General features: G+C 41.5%; 1 protein-coding gene across 14 annotated transcripts in view; it reads left to right on the top strand.

Moving 5' to 3' along the window:
* MAST4 (microtubule associated serine/threonine kinase family member 4) overlaps window positions 1-12728 on the top strand; it is a 516475-nt gene that overhangs the window by 325514 nt on the left and 178233 nt on the right. Inside the window, exon 2 of one of the 14 annotated variants that reach the window (XM_032473449.1) lies at window positions 2937-3017. The exons of 12 other annotated variants lie outside the window; for them this stretch is intronic. In XM_032473449.1, the coding sequence (XP_032329340.1) occupies window positions 2937-3017 (81 nt within the window). Of the gene's footprint in view, window positions 1-2645; window positions 3018-12728 lie in introns of those variants that run through there. One more of the 14 variants, XM_032473443.1, reaches the window with a different exon arrangement.

A 12728-nucleotide genomic window follows, 5' to 3' on the forward strand; every position in this document is an offset into this window, starting at 1 on the left:
CTGTTTTCTCAATTAATAGATGAAAGAAAAGAAAAAAAAAAGTACATTTGTGAAGTGATTTGAGTACTTTCCTAATCAGTTCTTGCTTTAAAATTATACAGTGAATTTTTACTAACAGGTGCTCAGCTGCAAAAAGTTGGAGGGCTCCTACAACCTTCTTGCTAGATGTGGCTTTTCATGTAATAGAGATACAGAGAGTGCATACCCACTGCCTTCTGTGTTGCCCGCTCTCCACCCTGACGTTCAGCCCTCCTCATCTGTGTGAAATATTTGGGTGGCATGCACTCATCTTTCTACTTAGCTGTCCTCCCTCTTACATTCTGGAAACACACAGCTCAGATGCCTGTGGCTGTGTTCCAGGCCCAGGAACGACAGCTTTAACCCCCCGCTTCGCTTTTGCCACTGCTTCTGGTTGTGCTGCTCCCTGGTTGTTGTCTTTGGACTTGGCGTTTATCATTTCACATCACACCTCTGCTTTCTTTCTTTTTTGGTATCTTGACCACATTAACAGGAGATACATCAAAGTTACTTTTTAAAATACAGACTCAGTTGTATCCATTGTTCCCTGTATAATTCCAGAGACTGGGGTATGCCACAAATCTTATGACTTTGCCAGCGATGACGTAGGACATATGAGTCAGCCCAGCACAGGGGGTTCCCCAGGATTTTGTTTTGGTCTCAGACCACACCCCCTCGATCTGGCCTCTACCCTGATAAATGTTACTGTGCATCTAAAAACAGCTCACTCCTCTACCTGAGGAGTCTGAGACAGTAGAATAGAGGACCACCCTTCAATGTCATTGTAGTGTTAGCGTGAAATTCACTTTGAATGTTTTGTTCACCTTGAAAAATAAAACCACTCTTAGGTAGGTAATTAATTTTACATTCATTTGAGAAAGCTAATTCTGCAGTCTGAGTAAATTCAGTTTCTTACCACTGCAGAGAACTGTTAAAATAGAAAGTCTTATCATTGATTTTATTAAGAGCAGTTTTAATATATGTAATTTTATTTATTTGGGGAACCTTATAACAGACCAACTACTCAGAACAGCTTTGAATGTTCTCTCATGAGACATTGCTGTTTTTCTTTCAGGAGAGTTAATTTCATAGGTACTGCAGCATGGACTATTACACTAGCGTATTTTATACTCTGTAGATGCAATTCAGAATTTTCCATCTGATTTATGAATAACATGAGGCAGTTTCTGATTCCTGTTTCAGAAATTGAAATCCTGGATGTGAGACACTAAATATATAAGTATTTTAGAAATGAATGGATTATTAATTAATCCAAAAATTTCTGACATATAAATGGCCGATGCTTGGCTTTCTGATTTCTGAGAAATTGGATTTTTTTCCTCCTTTTTTCAATTTAATATAGAATTAGGTTCATAGGCACTTCATAGCACACATGTTAACGTGTCTCAGCTTGGAGGCGTGGAGTTGCTTCAGTGTCTTTGCATGCCTGTTTTAGGACCAGAAGGAACAGGTAAGACTGTACTTAGATTAAATGATGGCTGTATCTGTGGACGTTCATGAGAGCTTTCCAATGAGCTGCTAAGTTAGACTCCAGTATGTTTAAAAGCAGCAGCTTTTGACTGTGCTCTGAATGTATAAGGAAAACAATCCGTCAGTTTACCAAGTACTGGCACCAAACCAGAGAATGGTTTTAGAAGATATAAAATGTTACTCTGTTAAGTCAATTGGAACATTTTGAACAGTAACATTTTGGTTTAAAACAAATAGAGCCAAGTCTCAATTATCCACCTAATGGGGAAAAAGGATGGCATTAAAATGCTCAAATCTGATTTTAGTTACTGTTGCCACTTCTCTGTTCAGTGAAGGGCACAACCAGCTTGAATTAGCCAAAATGTAACTCAGTTCCATGACACCTTTCTCTTGGGTAGGAAAATGTGGTACAATGTAGAGTCATGGTCCAAAGGAGAGGCAGAAGAATGTTCTTTTAAAAACTCAATAAAATGTAGCAGGAGTTTCCAGCACTCAATTCAACCTAAGAATTGGTACCAGAATACCTAGCTAATTCTTACTTTGATTTTGCCAGGTGAAAATAATTGGGAATTGACTAGTATTAACTTCATACTTAGATAGATTAGATATATTGGCAAAATTGTTATAAGATATCTGATAAATTTAAGTTTCACTTCCTCCCTAAAAGAGAAGAGCCATGAAGCCAAAAGTAAAGGAGTTAAAGAGACTGTAAGATCACCCCATGCTGAATATTTGAGAGTTGGCTGGTGAATACCCTTGGTGGTTTGGATGGGTTGGTGAGAATAGAAATTATAATGGCCCGTTACAGATGAATTTGAAAAAACCTCTTTGGAGAGGAAAATACTTTATAGCCATATATGAGAAATTTTGTAGTTACTTATTACAAATATCAACATAAGAACACTTTTTACCATTGCCCCCTGAGAATTAGAGAACATGTTGGCTACTTTTCACTGCAAAGTGCTTAAAAATGCATCTTCCTTTATGGAAATGTTTGTTGGCTTTGCTTTTAAAAAGCTGCAGTATTTAACTTCAATTTTCATTTCTGTGGTCTGATAGCTCTTCTATAGATTTACCATTGCTTCTGAATCAGAAATAGAATATACTCAATGTTAAAAAAAAAAACAGTGGATTTTCTTTGCAAACATCGCATGTCGAACATATCTGCCAAGTTGTTTTGTGACAAAGGAAAGGCACAAATAAAAATGGCAGCAGTGGTTTTGAGAATGTAAATTTCAGCAGGAAGCATTGTGCTTGTTCTCCGTTTGAGAGCCAGAAAGGGGCACGTGATTAGATGATTACCTAGTGGTCCTGATAAGCGAGCTGTGATGGTTCTGGCCTAGAGGGAACAGAGTCCTTTCAATGAGCTGTAGTGTTTATACTGCCATCATTTCTCCCACTTGGAATGACATTATTTTAACTTTCAGTCTCACTCCAAGGAGCCTGAGTCCAACCCCATCCAGCCCAGGCAGTCCCTGTAGTCCTCTCTTCGCTTTTCACTTCTGGAGGTAAGCGCGCTCCAGTGCCTGCCCGGGGCTGCTTTGCCTTCAGATCCTAGCACGACTGTGTGAATGCTTTGGACTGCACTACGCAGTGAACAGTTTTTCCTTAACTGTTGTCTTAGCGTTAACATATGCAGCGAGGAAGCTGGTTGTGCTTGATCAGGCTGAGAAAATGTACTGTGCTTATGCCATAGAGCATATCTTACTCAATTCACCTAGTGGCCAGTGATTAGTTGTTTGCTGGACTCCTGTGTGTGTATTACTGTTTTTCATATGGCTTTCCTCAGGAAATGGTCTGCACTGAATTCCACGCGTTTTGATCAATCGCTTATGATAGATACAGTTTCTTTCAGTTTCTGGAAAGCATTTTCTAATATATGTTAGAGTAGCATATCTGTGGCCACAAGTAATTTCCTATTCTGTTATTTACAGGAAAAAGTACTTAAATTGTCTAAAAGGAGTAGTACTTTTTAATCTTTTTTAAGAATTCCCAGTTACATACCCTATCCTCTCACTCACAGGCTGATAGAAATTCATTCTTCTCTATTCTATAGAGAAATATCTTCAAGGAACTCGAATTGCATTTTAGCCCAGTTTGTTGCAAGAATAGATGATAGAAAATACTGTTAGCATTGTACGTGTGGTATGTATGTTCTATTAAGATTTTCATGAATTCAGTATCTAGAGTAGAGGCGTTGATATGGAGAGAGTCCCCAGCTTCTCTCCGCCCTTTGTTAATCCTAAGGGACAAAATGAAGCAAACTCTCAGTTGACAGAAAGAGTGACTTAAATTATTTTTTATCAATGAATACTTTTAACTTTATATATGCAGATGAATGAAAAATTTGCCACTCATGGCTAGTTGCATAAAAACACTAACATAGAAGCTTTCTGCTTACGTGGTATCAGTGGGACAATTTAACAAATGTGTTTCTCTCATTTTTCTAAAATAAGACTGAACTAAAATCTGCAAAGAAGAATTGACTGGGGAAATGAATTAGTGACTTTGAACTTTGGTTCTACTCTTCTGCTGATAGGATTATACTTTTTCTTGTAAAAGTGACTTTCAACATGGAAGTTCCATGTAATAGCTTTTATAAGGCATCCCCTGAATATAATAGATCCTAAAGCACAGAAATAGTTTTCTGACAATCGAGAGAATTCCATTGCTCTTGTAATTTGTCTATTTTTGGTGATTCAGCCGCAAGTAATTGGAATGCCTTCTGAACTTTCTTCTTCAGTGTAACGTGCCTTTATTAAATGCTCACATTTCCTTTTCTCTTTCCTTCCTAAAGACAATAGGCTATTCAAAATGAAGGTGCTATCTATCAATAGTGGAGGAGAATACTCAGACTAAGTGCTGTGTGGTAGTGCAGAGGCGGGTGAGGTTCTGAAAAGTGTTTTTGGAGAGAGATTTTTAGGGAGCTGGTGATATTTGAGCTGGACCTTAAAAATTTTGGAGGTTTCAATGGGGAGAGATGGTGGTGAAGGACAAAACAAGACAAAGAAAAACCAAGGCAAGGAGGTGAAAAAGTGTGGCACATTGTAGAAATGGTGTGTTAGCTAGAACATCATGTGGGCGAAGTAGAAGAAAAGCTTGGACTTGCACAGAGGTTGATACGGACTTAAAAATTAATTTGGAAAACAAAACAAAACAATTAATTTGGGACTGTGCTATGTAGGGCCTTGAATACTGAGCTAAGATGTTTGACTTTCATTTTGTAAGCATTGCAGAGTATTGGAAGACTTTTTTGCATAAGGAAATGACCAATCCAAGCTCAGACTGAGAAAAGTTACCTTCACTAATCTGTTCATTAAGAATAGGTAGAATTTTAGGTAGAAACTCTAATGAGGATGCTGGTGCAATATTTCACGAATAACAGGTCCTGGATTAGGACAATTGCAGTGAATTAAATTAACATTTGCAAAGTACTTTATAGTTGACGGAATGCTTTTGTATACACTGTTTCATTCAATTTAATCCACCTGACACTAGGCAGGAAGGAGTATTGCTTCTGTTTATGGATGAAGATGCTAACACACTTAGGTATTTAAGCAGCTTAACCAGCCTAGAATTCAAAATGAAGTCTCAGATCTTTCCACTGTGACTAACTTAAGACATACACATCGCCATGAGATCATTTATACTGGATTTTAATTGTCTGGTTTAGGTAGACCTGTGACCTCCTTTAGTCATTTTTATTTCCCCAGTGCCTCTCCAATGCCTGGAGTATAGTCAGTCTTTGAGAAATGTTTATGAAAGAATGGAGGAATGAATGAATTGGAAATGGAAGATGTACTGGTTACAGTGCTGCTCACAAATCAGCCACCAAACAAGTATATGTTGGCTCAGATATGATGGTACTGTATTTCTCACTCACTCGCAGACCGAGAGTGTGGAAAGGATCCACTCCACACAGTCATTTAGAGACCCAGGGGGATCTTCAACGCATAGCCTGTAAGGTTGCCCTGGGACATCATTCCAGCTGGTGGAAGAGAGAAAGAGCATGGGAGAGGGTGCCCTGGCAGATGCATCACTTCCACTCATGTCCCATTGCCTAAAATTCAGTATTCCGACTACACCCAAGGACAAGGAAGGCTGGAGAGTACAGCTTCTTTGTGTCCAGGAAGCAGAGGAAATGAGTTTGGTAATAGCAATCTTTGTCACAAAAGTTGATGAAAGAAAGGTGCCCGTAGTAGGTGTCCAGTAGATAGTTTTGAATGGATGATGGACACTGAGATGTCTAGTGTTAATTGAACAGAACCCAAGAGAGCAGAATTGGAGGGCGAGGGAAATTATAGTGAGGATGAGTTTGGTCTTGAACACACTGAGATTTAGGTGGAGAGATCTATTTGGCAGCTTGGAATTGGGTGTCTCTAATAATGTGCCCCCAGATGATGGTCCCATGTGAACTGTAGAGATTCCAAGTAGGTTCATGCTATTACCATACAAAAAAAGCATTTATTGCATCTCTGCAGAGAGTTTGTTTGTTTGTTTGTTTGTTTGTTTGTTTGTTTGTTTTTCTCTTCTATTGATTGTGATGGATCAGATTTCTTCTTTGTTCCTTTTTTATGAGTGGTGTTTGAAGGTCAGGGGAGAATGATGGTGGTGAACATTAACAGGTGCCTGTGACCTTTTGAGGTGCTGACACACAGTTTCTCAATATGGTGGTGGAAGATTCTGTTCCTTTCTTAGGGAAGCCCTGGGGGCAGGCTGTGCTGAGATGGGAGTTAGTACTTCTTGAAGACTGCCCTGAAATGAGAGATCTGTAGCTTCTGGGGAAGTTCAGCTGCTAAAAGAAACACAAATGCAGTTGGGTATGTCTCAGGAATGAGACCTTGCAGTGCTGCAGGGAGGCCACAGCAAGGCATGTTTTGGCTCAGTATGAGGGGAAGAATTTTCTAAGAAAGCCTTCTGCTTGTAGAATGGGCCACCTCATCAGGCCATTGGTTTCACGCCACCGGAAATCTCTCAGGAAAGCCAAGTTCCCATGTACCTGGAAAGATGTGGAACAGATAATTAGACCACGTTATTCCTGAAGGCTTCTCCATCCCCAAATTCTGATTCTCTTGTCTCACAATAGGCTGGAGAGAGAAAGGCAAAATACAAAATTTATCCAAGAGCTTAAAAAAAAAATGCGCCAAACATCAGTTTATCAACCCCACTGTGATAGAAAAATACTTTAAAAAACCTTGAGTAGAATTGATATATGCCTTCCACTTCCCCATTTGGAGGCAACCATAGCCACTCAGAATTTCCACAATCCCCAGTACTTATTAAACTGACTCCACGTTAGTGGCTGTTCATATAATGATGACACCAGTGCCTCATGAAAAATGTGAATATGACCCAGGCCAGCTCATAATCTGGCCTGTGATTATTAGATAGCAGAATTCCAAAGGGGATTCCCTCGTTTTACATTCTCAGGATCTTTCTTGGCACCGAGCATGCCTGGCCCTCAGTAGGGACCAGTAAGTAGCTGGAGGCTAGGTGCCATTCCCCAGGGACCATGTTTCTGTTGATACAGCGATGTTCTTTTGCATTTTCATTGCATGCCCCCACTTCTGAGAGGACAGCAACCATCAGAGCACTCCCTGCACTCATAGTTTACTTCTTCCAATCCTTTAATTCACCTTCCCATTTGGTTCCTGGAGTCTCAAGGTGGTGGACACGCAGTCAGCTATCAGTGGACTGGCTGTTCCACTTCTTTCTTCTCTCTCACAAACCACCCCCCCCCTTCATTTTGGCTGTGACTGAAATCACACATGCCACATTGCTGGTGGGCTTGAGTACCAGTTTCAGAGAGGAATACTGCCATTGTGCCACAGATTCCTCAAGGACACTGATTTCTGTCTATTACTTTCCGCAGATGTAACCACAGAGCCCCAGATAGTGCCTGGCACGCGTGGTAGAGGCTCCATAAATGCGTCCTCATGGACTGAGTGCCGTTCCCTGGAACTCAAGCCTGTTGAGGGGTCTTTACCTGTGCTCACAGCGTGCCACGCTCGTCCACGGTCTGTGTGCTCCGAGAACCGTGCTGACACTTTAAGAGGGAGGGTGGTGCATTTCGATTCTTCCATAAATATTAAATTAGAACCTTCAAGATGTAAAAACTGACCAGGCATTAATTATAAATAAAGTGAGGTTCAAGGACAGAGTTGAACCACATTGTTAAAGGTAAACCTCAGAGCATGTTTGAGACTGTGCCTGGCCATGGTGAGGGGCGGAGAAGGTGATGCAGAAGTCATGGCCAATGACACAGGGAAGAGGATAAGCTGTTTAAAGGGAAGGGAGTTAGATTGTAAGCACCATGGGGTGGAAGCCTGTCTGTTTTGCCACTGCCATCTCCCTGGCACCTGCAACAGCGCTTGGTGTATAGCAGATACATCATGAGAGCAGTTAATTGTTGTCATTGAATGGGCTTTGAAGCTACTGGGGACTTTGGGGAGCTGCTTTTGAAAAACCAAAGCCCTTCAGTGAGTCTGTGTTCCCTGATGTGATTGTGATCTAGCCTAGAGCTGGGTCCCTGCTGCCCTTTTCCTACGGGGCTCCTGTTCTCCAGTGTACCACAGACCCCGCCTGGCTGGCTGCCTTCACTCACATTACCTGACAGGCCCTGGAGGAACTGAATTTGGGACCCCGATAGACTAGGAACATGGTGCCTGAGTCTTGGCCACTGCCCCCACTGCATACAAGCTTTGTGACCTGGGGCAAGTCATGAACTTCACAGACCTTCATGGTCTTCACCTACCTCACACACAGCCTAAGAATAAGAGTAATAGCTTACAGGTAATGAATGAGATAAATTTCTGTTAGCAAGAATGGGACCTGTGGTGGTCCTCAGGGTAGTAGGAAGGACAGACAGGCAGATGATACTTCAGCACAGGAGGACACTGGGGACAATGGTCACCTTGTCCAGTTTTGCCAAGAGTGGGCCCATTTGTCCTGTTGCTGCTGGAAAGGTTGCTGGGCACCCACAGCTTCCTGAGTCCCCTCACTTTGCTTGTTGCCATGGTGAGGGGCAGACGTGATCAGCATTTACTAAATACATGGCGGTGTGTTGTGATTTTGTGTCTGCTTTTCCTGGGACACCTGTAAGTGTGGGGAAAATCACCCGACTGGTAAGCCCATCTAATTTCATTTACTTTGTAGGATGAGCAGGACCACTTGTCTTTTTCATTTCTCTGTTTTCCCCCCTTCACTTGGTGGAAGCTATTGAGAAGAATCTGAAGAAGCTGGTACCACATGGCAATTTATTCATACTCTAAAGACACCAGTTCCAGTGCTTTGGGGAATGGGATGGTTTAATGAACTGCCTTATGCATCCCCGAGTTTTATTTCTGAATCGTTGTGTAGAACCAGAGCTGTTTAGTGCAGGTGCTCCATGGAGTGGTTCTGCAAAGCAGGGATGGGCACAGTTATGAACACTTTGTTGGTCCTGTGGGTGTGGGCTGGGCAGAGATGGGAAGGTTGGCAGTCTCAGGTGCCTCTGGAGGGGTGGCAGGGAAGGTGTGGACTGACCAGTTAGCACTTCTCTTGGCCTTCCCATGGCTTATGCCAGTGCCACCCTCTTGAGGCTTCTGTTGCTTGTAAGAATCCAGAGAAGGGAGAATGAGATAATGTGTCTGTGGGGGATTGGGGACGGGGGTAGACTCACGTGCAGTGATGGGGAAGGATGCATAGTAAACTTACTACAGAAGGTGTTTAGGTACTTTCTTTCGGGTTTTTTCCCTAGAGTTTATTATTTTCTGAACTGATATGATAAACTTAGCTGTTACGAAGTTATTGAGCCTAGGGGATGAGGTCTTGTAAGGTCAGGTAAGTTTATCATATCAGTTCAGAGCCTTCATTCTCACGGGTGTAGGTGCCTACATCACCAGGCACTGGGAGCCTTTCAGGGGTCTTAGTTTTTGTTATGATGATTCTCAGTTTTTTGTTATGTGTTCACTTTTTCATGCTAACTTTGCTATTTGGCTTACTGAGTTGAGTGGGAGGCTAAAATGATTGACTTAAATATTTGCATGTGCAGTGGCTTGGTTTCCAGCGTTCACTGAGACTTTGCTATGTGCCCTACACTCTCCTAAGTGCTTTACGTATGTTAACTCCTGTAGTTCTCACAGTGCCCGTTAGGCAAGAAACACAGTTTCACATTTTACAGATGGGAAAACTGAGGTCCAGAGAAACAAACTTCTCCATCGTGACCATGCATCTCAGTGTGCCCAGGTTCAGTTCAGTTCATGCCTCCTGTCCCAGACTGATTGTTAAAAGTGCCCCCTTTCACTCTCAAAGCCTCCAAATTTGAACAACAAATTTTACCCACTTACCAACATCCAGTAAGAGGCTTGATCTGGCTCAGACTCAAGCCCCCAGAGGAGGAGCCCCCACTGTCATTCTAGGGCATCAAGCTGCACTGTCTACACTTTCCTTCAACACACTTCAGTTTGCAGTCCAGTTAACTTTGCGTTCCGGATCGAATATGCTCTTTACAGGGGAGGTGATTTTTGTTACCATCTGGAGCTCATCTGTTTGGTTCACCGTACAAGTCAATTTTTCAGTCCTCTGTTGGGAGTGTGGTTATGGGACCAGGGAGCATATTTTGAATTGTGGTGCCCTATTTTCTGGGTTTTTTTAGGTTTTATTTTAGACAGAGCCTAAGTGATACACTGAAGGTTAAATTGATTTCATTTGGAAACCAGGCCATGGGCCCCAAAGGCACTGAGAGCTACCACTGCTCTAACCCGAGCGGTCTGTGCCCAGTTCCCTCCACCGGGGCTGGCCTGCTTCTGCTCCGTGCTGACAGCGTCTCCCCATTGGTGTGGTGGTCTCAGGCCCTGTCAGCTCTATTAGAAGGCATGCTTCTAAAGGCCTGTAGAAGGAACCCCACCCCAAGCACAAGGAGCCTAGACACTTCCTTTTTACCACTCGCCATTAAACACTCATTTGGCCCTCATCACTCATGAGTGTTCATTGCAACATTGTCTTTCTGGACCAAATATTGTGACCTGTTTATTTAACCAAATTTTGAATTTTGGTTTTAGAATATATTGAAATTATTCTATGGAACCTTAGCATTTATCTCTCCCTTACTAGATCATCTTGGGATAAATGAAAAAATTACTTTGTGTGTGTGTGTGTGTGTGTGTGTGTGTGTGTGTGTGTGTATGGGGGTGAGTTTTGCCCTATGTTCCATTTTGTTACTACATTGCTTTGAGACTAGGAAAAAGACATTTCACACCATTTTGAAAAACTGATTTCCTACACTTAAAATGTGGCTACAGCCATTAACACCCTCCCTGTTGATAAGAGAATGAGGTTGTGATATTCTTTGAAAGCAAAAGATGATGATACAACAAGAAACTCAGAGGTGTCTCAGTCAGAGGAGTGATACCAATGCAGAATTTAAAAAAAAAAAGAAAATACAAGAAATTCTCAAGTTTCTCCAGCAGTAACATGGGGATAATAATACCTCTTGGAGGTGTTATAAGAATTAATTAGGTAGTGTTTGTGAAAAGTTCCAACATGAGGATTCTGGGGTTTTTTATTATTATTATTATTATTATTATTATTATTATTATTATTATTATTATTATTATTATTATTATTATTATTATTAGCTTCATATTGTTCTTGGAAACCCAGCATTCAAAATGAGCTGCAAAGCCCGACCTTTGTATCAGCAGGATGTTGTGTATTCTAATGGAACATGACAATGGTGAGAAGTTATGAAAACAGGGTAGCTGTATTCATGATCCCAGGTGAAGAGAGATGAGCTCAATTTCATGGGTTCTTAGGCTTTTCTCCTACATTCCCCCTGGCAGCATGCAAGGTGAATTATTACTGGCTCCAGCTAATAAAACAGTATGGGGATACCCCAAAGTGAGAGAACATCTACTTTTCCTGCACCAGTATTGGACTTGTTTTTCTTTTCCTGTTTATGTAAAATACTAACTTGGCTCAGTCTTAAGTCAGAAAGACATATCCCTGGATTTGGTAGCAGCCTCCTAGCTTATCCCCTGCTTCAGTTCAGCCCTTCAGCCCTGCTGGGCTCATTCTCCGTCGCGTACTTGGCATGGTCTTGTATAAGTCGCTCTGCTCAGAGCCCTCCCATCTTCCATGACCCGCCTTCCTGCTGCCTCTCACGCATTTCATTCTGGATGCTTTGGGCTCTGCTTTTTCTTGACCATTCTGGCATGTTCGTGTCATGGCCTTTTGTCTCCTGTTCCTAGAATGTTCTCCCCTTGCGCTTTCCCCTTCTTAAAAAATTCCAAACCTACCAAAAAAGTTAGAACAGTACAGACAACACCCATGTTCACCTTGATTCATCAGTTGACACTCACCACATTGGCTTTATCTTCCTGCCTCCTTCCCTTTTAGTGTACATACATATTAAAAGTTGTTTTTTTTTTTTTGCTGAACCATTTGAGAGTAATTTGCAGACATTCAGACATTTCACCCCTAAATACTCCAACATTTATCTCCTGAGAACAAGTACCTTCACTTCATAGCCATAACATCATTATGTCATTATTATACTCCTAGGTTGAACATGATTGCAATATTATCTGATATGCAGTCCATATCAGATTTCTGCAGTTATGCCTCCAAAAGTTCTTTCAAGTTGTATTTTTTAATCCAAAATCCAATTAAAGATGATCTATTCCATTTAGTTGTCATACCTCTTTAGTCTCCTTTAATTTAGAACAGTTCTACTTTTTTTTTTTGGTCTTTTTATAATGTTGACACTCTTAAAAAGTACAGGACAACTGTGTGATTGGCTATCCCACCATCTCAGTTTATCTGATGGCTTCTTCTTCATTAGATTGAGGTTGAGCATGTTTGACAAGAACAGGAGAAGGTGTCTTACCCAGAGCATCACATTGGGAAGCCCCAAATCTAGTGCCTGCCAGACTTTTCCCTTTTGCTTTATTGGGTAAGCTCTGGAGCAACATTCTGAGTTCACATGAGTATCCTTTTCTCAACAAAATTTTGCCTGGTGGTTTTGCATTCTTCGGTGATCTTGCTGGAGTCAGTTGCCATGTTGCTGTTTGTTAAGTGACGGTTTTCTAATTCTACTGTTAGCTGGTATTTTTCAGTTAGAGGAGAAGTCATCCTCCTTCCTCTCCCCCTATTTTGAGGAGTGTCATTATTGATTCATGCATCTTTTTCAATGAATAAAATAGATAACATCTGTTTGGTGCGTGATAATCCGTGACCAC

The sequence above is a fragment of the Camelus ferus genome, chromosome 3 (genome assembly GCF_009834535.1).
Source record: "Camelus ferus isolate YT-003-E chromosome 3, BCGSAC_Cfer_1.0, whole genome shotgun sequence".
Classification (NCBI taxonomy): domain Eukaryota; kingdom Metazoa; phylum Chordata; class Mammalia; order Artiodactyla; family Camelidae; genus Camelus; species Camelus ferus.